This window comes from Panthera onca, chromosome E2, assembly GCF_046562875.1.
Source record: "Panthera onca isolate mPanOnc1 chromosome E2, mPanOnc1 haplotype 2, whole genome shotgun sequence".
In the NCBI taxonomy this organism is placed as follows: domain Eukaryota; kingdom Metazoa; phylum Chordata; class Mammalia; order Carnivora; family Felidae; genus Panthera; species Panthera onca.
Window position 1 is genome coordinate 34,629,565 of NC_138353.1, and position 19,110 is coordinate 34,648,674.

At 49.3% G+C, this 19,110-nt stretch overlaps 1 protein-coding gene and 1 long non-coding RNA gene across 2 annotated transcripts in view; one reads left to right on the top strand and one right to left on the bottom strand.

Annotated features, from left to right (window-relative positions):
• USB1 (U6 snRNA biogenesis phosphodiesterase 1) lies at nucleotides 1-10,498 on the top strand. The gene is made up of 7 exons (XM_060650647.2): nucleotides 1-194; nucleotides 989-1,155; nucleotides 3,244-3,427; nucleotides 6,108-6,161; nucleotides 6,959-7,064; nucleotides 8,279-8,362; nucleotides 9,406-10,498. The coding sequence occupies exons 1-7, from the start codon at nucleotides 91-93 to the stop codon at nucleotides 9,508-9,510; spliced, it is 804 nt and encodes a 267-aa protein (XP_060506630.1). The 5' UTR covers nucleotides 1-90; the 3' UTR covers nucleotides 9,511-10,498.
• The window catches only part of LOC132690337 (uncharacterized), a 16,041-nt gene continuing 5,369 nt past the window's right edge, over nucleotides 8,439-19,110 (bottom strand). Inside the window, exons 5-6 of the long non-coding RNA XR_009615350.2 lie at nucleotides 9,241-9,757; nucleotides 8,439-8,594 (exon numbers count right to left, since the gene is read on the bottom strand). This is a non-coding gene — a long non-coding RNA (uncharacterized LOC132690337). The remainder of the gene's footprint in view (nucleotides 8,595-9,240; nucleotides 9,758-19,110) is intronic.

Consider the following 19,110-nt stretch of genomic DNA (forward strand, 5'->3'; position numbering starts at 1 on the left):
CGGCCCCCGCCCCTGGAGGGCACTTCCGGCGCAGCGGAATTCCGGGTGCGAGTGATCGCTGAGTCGGCCTCTGGTCTTGGAGGAGGCCCAATGAGTGCGGCGCCCCTGGTGGGCTACAGCAGCAGCAGCTCGGAGGATGAGGATGAGGCCAAGGCCGGGGCCCAGGCGCGGCCGGGGGCTGGAAGCTGCCCTCGGTAAGGAGCGAAGAAGTCTTTTGGGGGAGGGTGCTGGTTAGCGCGACACCCCGACGGGACCCGAGCGTCTGGGGAGAAGGGGCGATGGTGCGGGGCGGCTCTCCAGGATAGGGCAAGAGAAGCAGCGGGAAAGGAGGATCCAGTGGACAGCCCTGGACAAAGCCCCAGAGTGCCCCCTCCTGGCTAGGCCAAGATTAGGAGGCAGGTAACATGCGCTCGGGTCCAGCCACCGCCTCTGGGGTGCACCACAACACCACCCCTGGGTCTGTTTCCTCATTCGGAGAGTGTTTTCATTCATCCAGTAAATACTCATTGAGCACCCGCTCGGGGCCAGGCTCAGGACTGGGACATTCGGCAGTGAACAAAACCGTCGAAGCCTTTATTTCGTGGAGGTTCAGTTCTCAAGTGCCGTGCTTGGTGCTTTGAAGAGCGCCTTTCAAGCAGTATCTGGGTTGATGTCACGATAGCTTTATCAGGTACACTTCACCGATGAGGAAACTGAGGCCCACACAGTGCACATGACCTGTTCAAGACCCCAAAGCTAAGAAGTGCTACCGCAATTCAGTCTTGTCCAGTTAGGGAATGTGACCTCTGAACCACCTCCTGGGGTTGGTGAGCGACCCGTGAGACAGCCCTGGGGAAAGAGCTTTGTGGTTATCTGGAAGCTGCTTACAGCACCTGGTGGGAAGTAGGTGCACACAGTCATCCCATATAAGGGGTTACAACTTTTATATGTACAGCGGTAGAGAATTCTAGGAGGATAAATGTGCTCGTTTTCCTTTTTTCTCTTGCAGTGCCCAGAGCCCCCTTCCCAGCCAGAGGTTGCCAGTACCTGACAGTGTGCTGCACATGTTCCTGGGCACCGAGGAGGGGCCTGAAGATGACAGTGCAAAACATGGGGGCCGGGTGCGCACGTTCCCCCACGAGCGGGGCAACTGGGCCACCCACGTCTACGTGCCGTGTGAGTAGCGTGTAAAAGACGAGTGGCTGAGACTGATAGGTGCCTCTTGATGGGAGGAAGCTGGCCCCAACCAGAAGGAAGAAACCAGAAACCTCTGACATTGATGGTAGGAGAGAGATGGACTTAGCAGAGAGAGAACAAGTTTCAAGAATTGGGGAATTTTTCTGTAAACTCGGTTTCAGTTTCAAATTCATTGCCTGAAATATTTTTTATTAACCCTGGGTATGTTTTCTCACTCATGAGGAGGTGACCAAGGGAGGGTCTAGGACAGAGTGTGAAGGCCATCCCAGAGTGTGGCTGCAGCTGGCAGTTTATTTCTAAGAGGGCCCTAGATGTGCTGGGGTCAAGTTCCCCTCTCCTCCCAGCCCTCATGAGTGAATGGCAGGCAAAAAATGCCCAGGCTTTGGAGTCAGACCTTGCTTTACTACCCACTGCTCTGGGTACCCGTTAGTAAGTTATTGGACTTCTTAGAACCTCAGTTTCCTCATCTCTAAAATGGGGAACACATATCTCCTAGGACTTTTGTGAAGATTGAATCAGATCGTTTATGTCAGGCTCTTAGCACCATACACAGAGTAAGTGATGGCTCTTAGTATTTTGCATTAGATCAGGTCAACTCTTAGAGCCTCCATTTCCCCATCCACAAAATGAGAATGATTCCTATACTGCCTACTCAGCAAGCCATTTGGACAAATCGAGTAACGCACTGGGTGTGAGCAGACTGTTAACCATGCAGCTCTAGTCATACATTTGATTAAAAAAAAAAAAAGCGAACATACAATGGTGGTCATTGTAGTGATGTTTGTCTTTGTGAAAAATTAGGAGCATTCTAAGTGTTTATCAGGAGATTCTAAACATCTAATAGGAGGCTTGATAAAAAGTGCTGTTTGTGATTATGGATTAACTATGGGGCTGTAATCATGAGCTTGCCCTCTGCACTGAGAGGAAGGCCATCCAGCATATCATGTTATATGAAGAAAGCCAGTGGAAGAACAGTTTGAATGGTACACTGTCATCTTTTCAACAAATAAAATACATACATTAGTACATACACTGAGAAAAGGCTGGGGAGGGGCGCCTGGGTGGCTCAGTCGGTTAGGCATCAACTTTGGCTCAGGTCATGATCTCACAGTTCATGAGTTCGAGCCCTGCATTGGCCTCTGTGTTGACAGTGCAGAGCCTTCTTGGGATTCTCTCTCTCCCTCTCTCCCTGCTCATTCATTCTCTCTCTCTCTCTCTCTCTCTCTCTCTCTCTCTCAAAAATAAGCATTTAAAATAAAACAAAAGGCTGGGGAGATAGGCATCCAGGTTTGGCAATCTGGATACCTAGGGTAGTGATCTTGAAAGTGGGGTGTATTCCCCTTGGGGGAGAGGTCAAGATGATCCATTTGGAAGAAAAATATTAGAACCTCTTTACATATTCCTTTTTTTCTCATCTCTTAAAGTTTCTGTCCTTGGGGCACCTGGCTGGCTCTGTCAGAAGAGCACACAACTCAATCTTGGGGTTGTGAGTTCAAGTCCCACATTGAGATTACTAAAAAAGAAAGAAAAATGCTTTAAATAAATAAAATAAAAGTTCTGTTCTTGAGAGTGTACATTTTACAACACACAATTTTGTAACATACATATTTGTAATTTAGTTATTTTTAATATTTGTGTATTTTTGAGAGAGAGAGAGAGAGCATGAGTGGGGGAGGGACAAAGAGAGAGGGAGACACAGAATCCGAAGCAGGCTCCAGGTTCTGAGCTGTCAGCACAGAGCCCAATGTGGGGCTCGAACTTACAAACTGTGAGATCGTGACCTGAGCCAAAATTAAGTCTACCACTTAACTGACTGAGAGCCACCCAGGCACCCCTGCATATTTCCTTTTTCACTTAAATTCTTTACAATGGGCATATGTGTATTACTTCCTTAACCATTAAATTATATTAAAATTTTATTAAAATACATACAGCTAGGCTGCTCTCAAAGTCATTTTCTCCTAAAACGCAGAGTAACAAAGGCCTTCCTCTGCCTTCTGGGATTCTTCATTCAGTCACACCACCCTGGCTAAGAGAATGGCCCACCCTATCCGCTCTTCCCTCCAGATGAAGCCAAGGAGGAGTTCCTGGACATGCTCGACATGTTGCTGCCCCGCGCACAGACTTACGTCCCCCGGCTGGTTCGGATGGAGGCGTTCCACCTCAGCCTGTCCCAGAGCGTGGTTCTGCGGCATCACTGGATCCTCCCCTTCGTGCAGGCTCTGAAAGACCGCATGGCCTCCTTCCAGGGGTGAGTGCCCAGTGTTTCATCTGCCTCTCACCTCCTCTCCACGCTCCTCTTCCTGTCCTCAGCTCCTGTGGGTGGGCAGGTGTGGAGGGTACTACCCCAGCCAGCAGGCCAGACGTAAAGGTTAGAATGCTGCACATCTTCTGGAGCCGCCTGCCATATGCCTCATCGTGAGCGACCTTGGGCATGTGACCTAAGTTCTGGAAAACTCGAGTCCTTACCTGTGGGCAGGTCACAGGAGCGGTAGTGGCTGCCTCCAAGGGGACCTGTGAGCAGCATGGCACTTGGCAAAGGATCAGAACTGAACCCTGCCTCCGGTTTTGTCTGCCAGCCTAAGAAGTTTTCTTCCTCACCTTTTCATATCTCTCTCCTCTTGTTACCAGAGAGCCTTTCCTCCTTCCCTTGGGCAGCTCAAAGCCCTGCTCCTTCACTGGGGCTCCGCGATTTGGCGTCTCCCCCAGAGTTCCTCAGTCCCAGGGATCATCCCATGCTCTGGCGGCGCATACCCTTGTGCTTATTTCATTCATACCCAGTCATTGCCATGTCCATTTCCCTCTATGGAGCCAAGCGCCTGCAGGCCCAGGAATGCGACTTCTCTCTGAATCCTCTGCATCTCTCCTCCAGGTGCTCTGCTGACTGTAGGCATCAAGTGGATGTTTGCTGAGCCAATGAACAGGAGGAGAGAGGGATCCTCTAAATGTTGGTTCTGGAAGGAGCCTAAGAAGCCATCCAAGTGGTGGTTTTATTTGCAGAGCCTTTCTTAAATGAGGTGTTAACCAAAAGCCTCGTTGTGTAGATGGGCGAGAGAAGCACAGAAATCTTCTAGCGCAAGCCTCACTCCCACAATGCAGGAGGCCTTAGGCCCAGGGATTCCATAGATGCACTCTGCCCAGGTAGGGAACTGCCCATTTGGTTCAGCCCTTTCTGAGGGCCAGAAGAGGAAGGGAGGAGGTCAGCCTGAGAATCAGAACTAAAACTCCTCTCTGCCTCATTCGATTCCCTCCCCTGACCTTTTTTATTGTCGCCACCAAATTTATTGAGCAATATGTATATTAGTCACTACTCTCTTGGTCACAGGTACCAGAAATCCAACCCAAAGTGGCTTAAACTGGAGGGGGAGGGGGAATTTATAGGCTGTTATAACTAAAAAGCTGAAAATAGTGCTGGCTTCATGTATGCGTGGATTGGGGTGACCAGCAGATGTCAGATGGCACCTGACTGTCACCATCTTTTAGCTCAGGCCCTCTCCACATTGGGCTTCATTCTCACAAAGGCAAAGAAGGCTACCGGCAACTTGGGGCTGCTGGTCTACCAGCCGGGGGAGACAGCCCTTTTTTCTAATGGCTTCAGCAAAAGTCACGGGAATGACTTTGATTGGTCCGACTTGGCTAACATGCTCTCCGTTTGTGAGTACAGTTAACAAAACCCTTTCCCCTTCTCCGTGAGAATGCTACCATTCCCCTGCTTCCAGCTCTGTTCTCTGGATAAAGGTGGAATGTCAGCTGTGTTTGGGGCCATGTTACTCGTGGTAAAAATGACCTGTTGGCACCCTGCATCTGGGCTGTGAAGACTGTGAGTGAACAAAACTTCTGGCAAGAAGCCGTGGCCCTGGGCTTCCCTGCATGCGGTGGTTCTTTGACTGGACAAGTCCCTTTCTGGGACCTCTGGAAACTTGGCCCAAGGGCCATTACAAGAGATAATGGTCCCTGAGGGGGCACAGATGAACGTTATCCTCTTGCTCACTTTGGGACCAGAGAATAGCGCCTAGATCACGGAGTTGGCTCCCCCTGATGCTCACCTGCTGGTGCATGGCGTTTCCTACTTCGTGTGAGTTCAAGCCTCATGTTGAGTGTAGAGATTACTTTAAAGAAATAAAAAAGGAGCACCTGGGTGGCTCAGTCTGTTAAGCGTCAGACTTCGGCTCAGGTCATGATCTCATGGGTAGTGAGTTCAAGCTGCACATTAGGCTCTCTGCTGTCATCGCAGAGCCCACTCCAGATCCTGTGTCTTTCTCTCTCTCTCCCTCTCTCTCAAAAATAAAAATAAATAAACATTAAAAATTTTTTAATAATAATAAATAAATAAAATATATTTGATAATTTCAAAAAGATATATTGGGGTGCCTCACTGGCTCAGTTGACTCTTGATCTTAGGGTTGTGAGTTCGAGCCCCACATTGGATGTAGAGATTACTTAAAAATAAAATCTTAAGGGCTCCCGCGTGGCACAGTCAGTTGAGCATCCAACTCTGGATTTCAGCTCAGGTCATGATCCCAGAGTGGTGGGACCAAGCCCCCAGTTGGGGTCCATGCTGAGAGTGGAAGCTGCCTGGGATTCTGTCTCTCTCTCTCTCTCTCTCTCTCTCTCTGCCCCTCTCCCCTACTTGCATGCATGCTCTCTCAAATTAAAAAAAAAAAATTAAAATATTTTAAAAATAAATAAGATAAAATTTTTGCTAGCATCTGAGTGAAGCTATGTGTTAACTTTAACTGGGTGATTATGTAAGGTCTTATCTTGCTCTAATATTTTAGTGTTCAGTTATATCATCTGTATAATAGGGTAACAAAATGAAGTGTGAAATGAATTAACTGTATTTTCAAAATCCTCTTTTTTAAATATAAATTTTTTCTGATTTTTTAAAATTATTCTTTCTGAAATGTGGTCTTTCCTCTTCTAAATTCCAGATTCTTCTTTATTGCCAACCGGGTAAAGATTTATACCAACCAAGAGAAAACAAGGTGGGTCTGGCCTTGTCTGCCCCAATTTTTTCTTTGTTTATGCTTTAACCAACTCTATGACTATAAAAGCATCTGTTCCCAAATCTGAACCATTCATTAAGAAAAATAACTAGAGGAACGTGGGGGGAGGGACAGAGGTAGAGAAAAACATCTTGGTAAAGTGAACAAAAGCCTGCCACTGGAAGAAAACCTGGGCCCCTGCCCAGCTCTGTCTCCAGTTGAACGTTTAGCTCATACCTTCACCTCCGTGACCTCTCATTTCTACACTGTCACATGCCTGTCCTTGATACATCCATCAGTGGGCAGTCATGAAGCTTGAATGAGCCAACCGTGTTCCGTAAGTGGTGGAGTGGGTTGAAGCTGGGAGGTAATGGATTAGAGATAGTGACAGTAGGCAAGTCAACTAATAAGTTTTACTGAGACCAGGAGGGGGGTGGCTGAAGATATACCCTCACAGGAGGGTTTTTAAAGACGAGAGCATGTTGAGAGCTGAGGGGAGGGTAGCTGGCACCCAAGAGCCAAGGGTCCAGACTCAGGAGTGATGCGATGGCGGAGAGCAGGGCCACAGAAGCTTGGGGGTTGTAGACATGGCAGGGGGAGATGAAGGCGGTCCTGAAGGGTTGTGAGACCCTGGGGGAGGGTTACAGACAGAGGAAAGAGCCAGCCAGGAGATGGGGCAAGAACCTGTGGCCCCGACCTAACTGCTTTCTCTCACGTCCTCTGCCCCAGCGGGGATGGTTTATGTTCTCAGAGGCTGCATCTCATGCCCGTGTTGTCTCCACTTCTGCCTTCCCCAGAACGTTTGTTGGGCTCGAGGTCACCTCAGGGCACGCCCAGTTCCTGGACCTGGTTTCAGAGGTAGACAGAGTCATGGAGGAATTTGACCTCACCACTTTCTACCAGGTAACAGCCTTTTCTTCTCCACCAGCCCACCTAGAACTGGAATAAAACCATCCTTAAAGAAGCCCTTGTTGGAGGCAAACTGAAGCAAGCCCTCCAGAACTGGCCCATGTGAAGTGTCCCGAATGCCAGTCTTCAGGGGACACACCTCTGGGGGGGTTGAGGGGTCTGAGGTGTAATCAGGTGCAGCCCATGGAAAGTCCAACATTTCTTACAAATCTTTGTTATATCTTAGATTTGCACAAGACTTACCCATTGTACTCCATATGGATCCGTGTTTATCTATTTTTTAAGAAGTAGTAATTCTCCCAAATTTTTTTTAGTAAAACTGACTCACCAGGAAGAGTTGTAGCTTCACATGCCTTCCTGCCCCTCGCCCTGTGCCCTCCAGGGGTACTTGAACTCCAAATGGAGTATCAGGTTTTTAAAGGGTTTGATACAGTCTTTTAAAACCATGCTGACGTATAGAAGCATGAGTGTTAGTGGAGATTATTAGTTATAACTTTAGACGTTTTAGTTTTTGTCATTTCATCTTAGAAAGTATGTCACCTATTGAAATCTTTAGACAGAAAAAAGAGCTGGAGCCTGCGTTCTCTTCCATGTCCCAGATCTAATGACTCTGTGTAAAGGAAAGCCTCTCAGAACAGGACTGTCTTAGTCAGCTGAGGTCACCATAACAAAACACTGTAGATGGAGTGGTTTAAACAACAGAAATTTATTTTCTCACAATTCTGGAGCCTAGAAGTCCACAATCAAGGTGCCATCATGGTCCATTTCTGGTGTGGACTCTCTTCCCAATTTGTAGACAGCTGTCTGCTCCCTTTGTCCTCATACAGAGGAAAGAGAAGAAGCCAGCTTTCTGCTCTCACACAGGCATGAACCCCATCATGAGCACCTCATTTTGATACCCTCCTCTAAACCTAATTATCTCCCAAAGGCCCCACCTCCAAATGCCATTACATTGGGGGTTAAGGCTTCAACATATGAATTGGGGGTGGGGGGGGAGGGACACAATTCAGCCCATAGCAAGCGCCAGCCCAGGGCTGTTTTCTCTATCAGCAGAGGGTGCTCGGGATCAACACTGAGGGTCTGGTCTCTCATGAAGCAGGCCAGGGATCCAGCAGGGATCCTGTGACAACACTGTGACAGATCTACGGTCATGTCCGGACCTGCCAAGGCATCCAGGTGACCGCCTACTCCCTGCTATTCCTCCGCAGGACCCCTCCTTCCACATCAGTCTGGCCTGGTGTGTGGGTGACGCGCGTCTCCAGCTGGAAGGGCAGTGCCTGCGGGAGCTGCAGGTGAATTCCCGCTACGGGAGCACAGAGGGTGCTGAGAGGGTGACGGGATGCGTGCCGGGAATGGCAGGGGAGCTGACGGGCCCTGAGGGTTAGGCGTGCAAACCAGAATCCCTAGAAATAGCTGACTGGGGAGGGGGCCTCCTCACCTTTCCTTGCTGCTTGAAGGGCAGTCCCGTGGCTGTAGCACCTGGGAGCCGGTTAGCAATCCAGACTCTCTGGCCCCAACCCAGACCTAAGAAATCAGAATTGCCTTTGAACAAGATGTCTAGGCATTTGCGTGCACGTTAAAATTTGAGAAGCACGACCCTAGAACACTGGTCTGAGAGAATGCCAGAAGCCTCTCCCGAAGTCCTTGCCCCTCACCCAGAGGCCAAGGGCTTGGGTGCCCACAGGGGCCTGGCTCGTGTAGGAAACGAGTGAAACGTGCCAGGCGTAGGGAACGTCCACCCGGGGAGCTTTTGTATTTTGATAAGTAGGTGATGTGTCTCACTTTGCCGTCGGTGCCTTCAGAGTTGCTAATACACCACCTCCGGCAGAGGAGAGAGCGGGGAAGGGCTGTCGTGTGGGAATGCGGACATAGTGTTGCTAGCACTTGTTTTTCAAGGGAGGCCAGAAGTCCAGATTTTTATGTGGAACTAATGTGTATTTTTTAAAAAAAAACATGTCGCAAGCCAAACAAAGCATGTGCAGGAGGGACACAGCCCCTGGGCCATCGTCAAGCAGCCACGTCTGCCCTTGGCCTAATCATGCTGTGGGGGCAAACAGCCCTGGTTTCAGGCTCCAGCAGATCCGACCCCAATTCCAGTTCTACTGGGTTCATAATCCGGGGCTCTGAGCACCCTTTTCCTCCTGTGCCAAGTTGGGGCAATAGGACTGACCTCACAAGATTACCGAAGCGCAGAGCCTAGAGCCTGCACGGCCCTCAGTCTCCCTCCACCGGGCCCAACCTCTGAAGGATTTGAGTAGGCTGGTCTGGCTTCCAGTGCCCTCTGGGTCCCCGGTTCCCTTTAACGTGACTGTCTTTTCTCGGCTCCTGGTGGAAGACAATTGTGGACGAGTTTGAAGACTCCGAGATGGTGCTGCGTGTGCACGCCGAGCAGGTCCGCTGCAAGTCTGGGCACAAGTTCTTCTCGATGCCTTTGAAGTGAGCACCAGAGGCCCTAGTCCCAGGCCCCTCTGCAGGCTGGGTGGAGATGGAAGAGCCTGCTCCAGTCCATGGGGATGCTCCCAGCCTCCCACTGGGGGGCCTGGCCACGGTCTCTGGGTGCCCGGGTCCCTGGGGGCTGGTTCTCTCCTGGCCCTTCTGGGTCGCCGGTCCAGCGCTGGTACGTGTGGTCATTGTCAGGAACCACCAGTAGAGGGCAGCCTGGGCCTCCTAGTTCTAGGTCTGTGGACCTGCCCCGCACAAAAGAAAGTAGGGTGACCCGATGAGCCCGCCCAGACTCAGCCAGAATCCCCACTGCAGCCCCTCCAACAAATGGCCCCTCTCCCACACCCTTCCCCCTTCAGCTGTTTGGATTTTGATGCCCTTGGCCTCCACCAGGGCTTTTAAAACCATCATGTCCTGGCTCTTCCCCACTCAAGCTAGACACAGGGTGCTTGAATGGGTCTGTCACCCTCCCTCCTCGAAGCGTGTCACTTTTATTTATTATTTATTTTTAGTCTCACCCCTCCTGTGCCAGCAGAGGGCATTTCAGGGCCAAGGTACAGAGTGCTAATTTGTGGTTCTACATCGGTTTTCTCCATTCCTGCCTCCCACTCACCCCCAGCCAGGTGCCTGGGGAGACGTGAGCAGATGTTTCATTTTGGCCTGGCTGGTGGCTCTAAGCCAGGCCTCCAACGCTCTGTGACCTCTGGCTTCTCATCAGCTTTCCCAAAGAGGCAGCGAGGCGCCTTCCCCCAAAGTTCTCTTTCCGCTGCCTTCAGCTGCCTGCTGTGGGCTGCAGGCGTTCCGAGGGGGCCGTGGAGGTGGGGTCAGGGGGCACCCAGGGCCTTTATTTTTCATCAAGCCTTCACCAGAGCAAAAGGCCAGTCCTCCCTGGTTGTCACCTGGATCTCTGGTGATGGATAAAGAGATATTTTTATGTGGTAGTCTTAAATTATGTTCAACAAATGAAAATCGCAATTTTAATTTTGGCTTTTGTCTGGGACTGCTTCTGTTCAACTAGGTGAAAAGAGGACTTTCCTCTGCCCCCGCCTGCCCCAGCCTGCTTCACGGTGTGGAGGGACTCTTGGAAATCCGTTATGACTGCTAAGGTGGCTGTGAGAGGCATTGACAGAGCCTCAGTCAAATGACAGTGGGGTCACCCGGCCTGCTGGGCCTATAAGTAGCACAAACCACATCCGGCCCAGGGCTTGGCCTGTGGTGGGGGGCGGCCACCCCTCGTCAGTGACATTCAGACCTGACACTGCTGTTAATGCAGCCCTTTCTAGGGTCATGTCATCTGTTCTCCCAGTGACAACCCTGAAAAGTAAGATGGGGAGGAGTGACTCTTCCACTTGGACAGAGAAACAGGTTAAATGTCTTACCGCTGGTCCACCCTGACCTCGATCCTGCCCTGGGGCTCCTGGTCAGGACTGCTCTCCCTGTGCACACAACCCTCTGCCCCCCACCACCACCACCACCCCAGGCCTGAGGCAAGGGGACCTGTCACTCTGGCTCCCGCTCTGCCTCCTGCACCTCCGGACTTTCCAAGGCAAGTTCCCCCTCAGTGCCCAGACACGCAGGAAATCCCATCCTGTGATTCCCCAACCCCACTGCACTGATCTGCTGATTCAACTCCGACTGCTCAGTCAGTGCTGGATTTTGAGGTCACACTGGAGAGGCCGAAGAAGCCAGGCATCTTCCTGGCATGCAGGGAACACAGCGAATTTGCTGTGCAGCCAACACTTACCGCTACCGGCTCTGTGTCTGGATGCTTAGGGTGAGGGGGCAAGCAGGGTGTGCAGAGCAGGATCCCCACTCCTGACTTCGCACTTGTCAGACTGGGAAGTGCAAGCAGAGTCACCCGGTTTCCTGCACGTTCCGATTTCAACATGGAAGCCAGCCTCTTTCAAGGCAGGCTCTGTGGGCACAGACCACCTGATTTTCCCCCATCTTGGGCACTGGCTCTCCCCAGGAGAGCCCCACCACCATGAACAAACCCAAGAGGACTGGCTGGGCTGGTCCCAGGGGAGGATGTGGCCCGGATGGAATTACAGTAGGGCAACTTTGAGAAATGGGCCAAGATCAATAAAGGGCTCTTCAGTGGGGAATGGCAGGTGGTGGCAGAGGAAGGAAGTAGGAGACTCACTGAGGGGGGAGGGTCGGCAGGCCAGGCAGGAGGCTGGGCAGAAGGCTGGGCGTCAGGGGCTTGGCGGGAGCCCAGACACTGAGTGTGCCTGCTGGAGCCGCCCGCTCACCAGCGCTCCGCTGACAGTGCAGAAGCAGCTGGGGCTCTTCCATAAGAGGAGATGTGCTTCGAAGACAGAAGACGAGACCGGCACAGGCCGGGGGCCACCCCTCCCCAGGCTGGCTCGGAATAGAGAGATTGCTCTTGATGGGGCTTTTATCACACCAGAGAGAGTGCAAAATCAACACATCTGGCCTCGGTGTCCTCAGATGTTCCCTGCAGGGCAGGGAAGTGATCATCGAGGCCTCCTTGGCCCATTTCCACCTGGCACTCTTGGCTCTCTCCACACGCCTCTCCAGACCACCCCAGCTTTGTTTCCAAGGAAGAGGGAAATTACCTCGGCTTGTTTGTTTCTTCCTTGTCTTGGTACCAGGAGCCTGAAGGGCCCACGGTGGGTGGGGTTGGGGGTGGGGGGGCCTGGGCCTTGTTCCAACCCACAGCGCCTTGCCTTTTTGAGGGACCACAGCCACTACCTGAGCCAGAACCTTCCTTGTACAAACGGGGAGGCAAACCCAAAGAGGGGAAACAGCTCGCTGAAGATTGCCTGGTAAATTAGTGCTTGGGCAGCCCCCAGGCCTGGCTTCTAATCCCCAGCTGTTTGAGACCCTCATGGCACCTGAGGGTCTCAGAGTGAAACTGCTATGAAACCACATGTCTGTGCTTTAATTCAAAAGTTTCCAAGAAAACAAAAGGAGTAGGGGGCGGTTCTAGATGAAATGATATTAGCAAAACGTGGGCAATGTTTAAAGCTGGGTGACTGGGGGTGCCTGGGTGGCTCTGTTGGTTAAGCATCCGACTTCAGCTCAGGTCATGATCTTGTTGGTTGGTGAGTTCGAGCTCTGCATTGGGCTCTGTGCTGACAGCTCAGAGCCTGGAGCCTGCTTTGGATTATGTATGTGTGTCTCTCTCTGCCCCTCATCTGCTCACACTCTCTCTCTCTCAAAAATAAACATTAAAAAAAAAAAAAAAAAGCTGGGTGACTGAAGGCTAGGGCCCACATGGGTCTGTCCTGCCAGTCCCCTCAGGCCTTGGGTGCTAGCCAGATCTGACAGAACCACAGACCCATGTCATGGATAGATGGACAAACCCACCTGGAAGCCCAGAGGTGCCTGTAGGGGCCAGAATCCAAATATCAGGAGCTTCAAGGTCTAGTCACAAGGGATGCCTCCTCCTTAAGTAGGATTTACCCCAGGAGAGGAACCTCCAACGGAGAAAAAACAATGACCAAGCTGTCTGGCTTCTAAGATGGTTCTTGGGCCCCTCTCTTTACTAAGAACATCCTAAACTCAAACTCTTTTATTTTTTTAAAGATTTTTTTTTTTTTTAAGTAATCTCTACACCCAACATGAGGCTTGAACTTAAAATGTGAGTTGCATGCTCTATCTACTGAGCCAGCCAGGTGCCCCTCTAACCCTTCTTTTTTAATTGGTTGATTGGCAATAAATACAGTGAAAGATTGCAATGCATTCAGTTAAACCAAGAATAAGCCTGTTGTCCATTTCTGACAACCACTATACATTTCAGAGTAAAAACTTTAGAAATTTAGAGCATAGTACATGTATAGACCCGTTGAATCACTATTTCTACACCTGAAGCTAATATAGCATTGTGTCACTATACTTCAACTTTTAAAACCATTTAGAAATCCATTTCTCAAAGGAGGGATCCCATAGAAAAGGGAGTAGAAATGGACACAATTGTCCCAGCCTTTTCCCTGAAGAACTAAGGCCTTTATGTGTACTTCCTGCTAGAATCTAGTTTTAGCAAGAAACCTGCAAAATCAGTTTAGTGAGAAATCCCCACCCTTGATAATCTGATCAAACTCCCCATCTCCACTACCCCCCCCCCCCCCCCCCCCCCCCCCCCCGCCAGGTGATATCTGATCTTGGCCTGCCTGGCCTGCCTCAGCCAGAACCCACCCCAGACTTAATGTCTCCTTTTAGTAATTTTCCATCCACCAATGCCCCCCTCCCCACTTGCTCTTTGGTTATAAATTCTGCCTTGTTCTGGTTGTATTGGGAATTGAGCCCAGGTCTATACTGAAGTCTCTTCCCCTATTGCAATAGTTTGTTTTGTTGGTTTTGTTTGTCTGTTTGTTTTTCAGTAAAATCTATCTTCACTGCTTTAACTTCTATCCAATTCGGTTTCTCTTTAATGGTTTTTGGCGCTGTGACCCAAATCTGAACTACCACTGGACTCTTAGACATGACAACTAGGCTTCGTGGTACACACAGAGACCTTTTGTCTCCAGTCTGTTTGCTGGTTTGGGTATTTGATGATGAATCCTACTCTAGAATCCACCACTCCAGATAAACGTCCCCTGAAGGGGGAGGCCAGATTTTGATTCTCAGGATCCTGAATAAACTCTAGAAGCTGGGTCAGAGTCCCAACCAAGCAGCTGTTTGTAAGAAGCTGGGTTAGAGTCCTGGGTAAACAGAGGCTGGGTTAGTCCTAGGCTTTTCTGATTATAAAAGGCTAGATTCTGTAAGGAACAGAGGCTGGGTTAGAATCCCAGGAATTTCTGTTCATAAGTATAAAGTTCATTAATCAAGAACATAGGAGCTTTTGGGGTACCTGGGTGGCCCAGTCAGTTAAGCGTCCAACTCGATTTTGGCTCAGGTCATGATCTCACAGTTTGTGGGATCAAGCCCTGCGTTGGGCTCTGCACTGATGACAGCACAGAGCCTGCTTGGGACTCTGTCTCTGCTTTTCTCTCTACCCCTCCCTCACTCATGCTTTCTCTCCCTCTCTAAAAATAAACAAGCATTTAAAAAAAGAAGAAGGAGGAGGAGGAAGGGGAGGGGGAGGGAGAGGGGGAGGGGGAGGGGAAGGGGAAGGGGAAGAAGAAGAAGAAGAAGAAGAAGAAGAAGAAGAAGAAGAAGAAGAAGAAGAAGAAGAAGAAGAAGGGGAGGAGGAGGAGGAGGAGGAGGAGGCGGCGGCGCCCTGGGTGACTCAGCTGAGCAGTCGACTTTGGCTCAGGCCATGATCTCACGGTTTGTGAGTTCAAGCCCCACATCAGGCTCTGTGCTGACAGCTCAGAGCCTGGAGCCTGCTTCGGATTCTGTGTGTGTGTGTGTGTGTGTCTCTCTCTCTGCCCCCAAATGCCTGTTCACTCTCTCTCTCTCTCTCTGTCTCTCAAAAAAATGAATAAATGTTTAAAAAAAAAGAAGAAGAAGAAGAAGAATATGGGAGCCTTTCAACCAACTGAAACCTCTCCTCAAACTCCTGCTGACTATATGCTTGTACAGCGGAATACTGTCTGCTTTCTTTCTCATTAGCAAAACTTTACTAAAAACTCTCTTGAGCTACAATGGGCCCTCTGGGGGGCTCTTGGGATAGGACCAAATTAGTCCACCTAAGGGGAGCCCTAGGGCAAAAAGGAACAAAAGTCTCTGATGCACAATGGTCTGCTTTGTTCACTTGTATGAAGCTGAACAGCAACTAAATGATTCGAACCTCATTCAAACTATAGAACTTCTTAAACAATGTCTTCAGAAAATTTGTTCTGATTCGGTAAACCCCCTAGAACTCCTCACAGCACCCCCATTTTCCCCTCCTAGTTCTCCTTCATATCCATCATGCTCTCCCAAAATGTTCTTCACCAAGACCACCCCAGTCCTTCAACGCCCTGTAACTGTAAGGTGCACGCCCATCTCTTACGGAGGAAGGCAGGGTGCAACCAATTTAAACCTTTATCTCAGAATTAACATGTCATCTGTCATCATCAAGGACTCTCTTAATTCCCAAAAGAAAAGGAAAAGATGTGTTGAATACTTTAGGATTGTTCTGGGAGCATGCTCTCCAGATTCCCTGGTTTACATCAACTTATCCACCTATCTTTTGGCCTGGGCGATGCCACCCCTCGGTTTGGAAAGGCCAAAGGAACACCCTACCCGAAGGCCATCAAGGGTCTCAGACTACCCCTAATTCCCATTAGAAAATGAGGAAAGAAAAATTACTAGAAGCCATCCCTCAGGTCTCTCTCACCAAAACTGATTGGTCATGTATTCAAAGTTATAAACAAAGGAACTAAATGTGCCTAATGATCACCATCAATCAGAGACAACATGGAAAGAGCACTCGGGGCTGGACCTGCCTTTCCAAACAGCCTCAGCTCTGGCCACAAGCTTTGGAAACGGTCTCAGACTAGAGCTCCATGACACATTCCAGAAAAATAATATTAACTGGTAAAAGGCAGACATGTGTAAGTGCCAGACATTAGCCCAGCATTAAGAACATACTAGTTCAAAAACACTGGGAAATCCAGAAAGCAAGCTTATGGTATTGCAGTTAAAACAGCCAGGAGGACCTGAAATTTTTAATCTACAGCAAATTCTGAAATCAGGATCTCCCTTTGATCAAAACGCTTGCTGAAATTGTAAGAAAAAAAGGTTGTTGGGTCTGGGAGTGCCAGGCTTCAAGAGGAGGGAAAAAGCCCAAGTCCCTTCCTCACCAGAAAACGCTGGACTCTCCTCCAGTGCCCTCAACTGCCACCAAACTCACAAGGAGAAATAACCCTCCACGTTAAAGGGCACCCACCACACTTCTCATTGACCCCCCATGGCAACACATTCTACCCTTAGCACCACATTGTCCCCTGCCCCCCTTCCTCGGAGTCACCAAACTTTACCAGTGGTGAGTTTTGATAATTTACCTCATAAACTGTCTCTGTCTCAACCCCTTAATATTTCCATGGGACCTCTTAAAGCTCAGCATTACTTTCTTCTCAGTTCTGCGGCCGCGGAAGGCTGTTAGGAAGGAATCTTCTCATGAGGTGGGATATAAAAGTTTATCCTGCGCTGGAAGGACTCCTCCTACAGCTCCCTGACTCCTCCCCTTCATGTCTATGTCCCCTAATAGCTGTGTCTGACTTCCCGGGGGTCCTTTGCCCCCTTCAACTAATACCTGTGTCACTGACTATTTAAATCAACTATTAGACAGGATTCCTTCTTCTTTATGGAAAAAAACGAAAACAAAAACCAAAAAACCCCACAAAACTCCACTAATAGGGACGCATATAGATACAGAACCCCTTAAGGTAGAAATAGATCCTTCCATGCCCCTCCCCAGGATTCCTCAATACCACTTAAAGCTAGAAGGACTTGAGGGTCCCCACACAATAATCCAAGGTTTATTAGACAAAAAAAAACTTCTAATCCCCACTTCTAATCCATGTAATACTCCCATTTGGGCCATTAAAAAAAACCAAACAGGGGCGCCTGGGTGGCTCGGTCGGTTAAGCGTCCGACTTCGGCTCAGGTCATGATCTCACGGTCCCTGAGTTCGAGCCCCGCGTCGGGCTCTGTGCTGACAGCTCAGAGCCTGGAGCCTGTTTCAGATTCTGTGTCTCCCTCTCTCTCTGCCCCTCCCCTGTTCATGCTCTGTCTCTCCCTGTCTCAAAAAATAAGTAAACGTTAAAAAAAAATTAAAAAAAAAAAAAAAAACCAAATAGGCAAAACTATCAGCCCAAGATCCAAGATCTGTCAATAAAACAGTTAAACCCAGATTTGTCTTGGTTCCTAATCCTAACACTATCCTGTCTGCTATTCCTTCCAACCCCTAATATTTCAGTCTTCAATTTGTGTTCCGCCTTGTTTAGAATTCCCCTTTGTAAGGAATCCGATACTTGTGTGCCTTTACCCAGGAAATAACCACCAATGTACCTGGACGGTTGTGCCCCAAGGCTTTGCGGAGGCTCCTAGTACTTCTCACACACCCCACATGGCAGTTTGAGGGAACTAAAATTCCCAGAAGACTCCACCTTAATCCAGTATGGAGATGACTTCCTTCGACGTTCTGACAGTTACCTTCTTAAGGCATTAGCAAGAAAGGGCCACAAAGTGGCTAAAGACAAACTTCAGCTATGCTCTTTGTGCGTCTGACATCTGGGTCATGGTGTTTCAGCTGTAGGGTAAAAACTATCTTCACAGACCAAGGCGCCCCTATGCAACATTTTCCTCTCCCTGAAAGAGGACGACAACTGATAGGTATTTTGGGTCTTGTGGGATATCGTAGGATGCAGATATACCTACCTTCTCTATGATTGCCTCACCCTTCTATGTCATGACTAAGGAGTCATCCTCAGACCCAGAAGTCTGGGGCCCCCTATCCAAAGATGCTTTTGAAAACCTTGAGGATTCTCTCTCTACTTTCATTTCCCACCTTTAGGCTTACCAATTACTCCCTGCCATTTTCTTTGTGCATGAACAAAAGGGTCATGCTCTCAGAGTGTTGTCCAAAAAGCATAATGGCCATGGAAGACCTCGACCCAGTGACTAAGACATATGTACCTTGCCTATAAGCCGTGGCTACAACCATCAAGTTTGTCCGACCTACTTCTGATTTAGCATTAGCTCATCTGCTCGATATACATGTTCCTCCTACTGCACAGACCCTATTGCGTGATGAAAACACATAGTACTTTTCTGCATCTTGACTTACCTCTTATGAAATCTTACTATTCTCTCTCTCTCACATCACCAAACATCACCATCAAAACCCTGCCACCTTTCTTCCCTTACCCACTAATGAGATGCCTCACGATGGTGTCTTTAACACTAGACCCTGGTCCCGTCCTAGGTGAGGTTAATCAGAACCCCCCACCCCCCGCCCATCCCCGCCCCCCCCACACACATTGACCTTACTCTTCATTTCGATGGCTCCTACCTCTGGAAGGAGGATGTGGCCTTCCAGTCTGGATATGCCATCACTGATCAACATAAACCTCTAGAATACTGAGCCCTGCCAAATGTCAGATCAGCCCAGGTTGCTGAGTTAATTGCTCTTACTGTGGCTTGCATAAGAGCAGAAGGAATAAAGGTTAACATATACTTATAGCTGCTATGCCTTTGGGGTAATACATGATTCAGGTATGCAAAACAGACGGGACTCCTGACAGCAGCCAATACCCCAGTCAAAAATGGACCCCAAATAGCAAGACTTCTAAAGGCATTGTTTTTTGGGTTGTTTTTTTTTTTAATGTTTATTTGTTTTTAAGAGTGAGAGAGAGAGACACAGAGTGCAAGCAGGGGAGGGGCAGAGAGAGAGAGGGAGACACAGAATCTGAAGCAGGCTCCAGGCTCTGAGCTGTTGGCACAGAGCCTGACACAGGGCTCAAACTCACAAACCATGAGATCATGACCTGAGCTGAAGGCTGACGCTTACCGACTGAGCCACCCAGGCACCCCTAGAGGCATTGTTATTATCCCAGCAGATTACCATGGTAAAAACTGAGGGACAATGTACAGAAAATTCAGAGGAGACCTAAGGAAATAGATTGACTGATAAGTATGCTAAATTAGCAGTCTCCTCCCTGACCACCCAAGAAATCCAAGCAGTTTCCAGGCCTTGGGACTA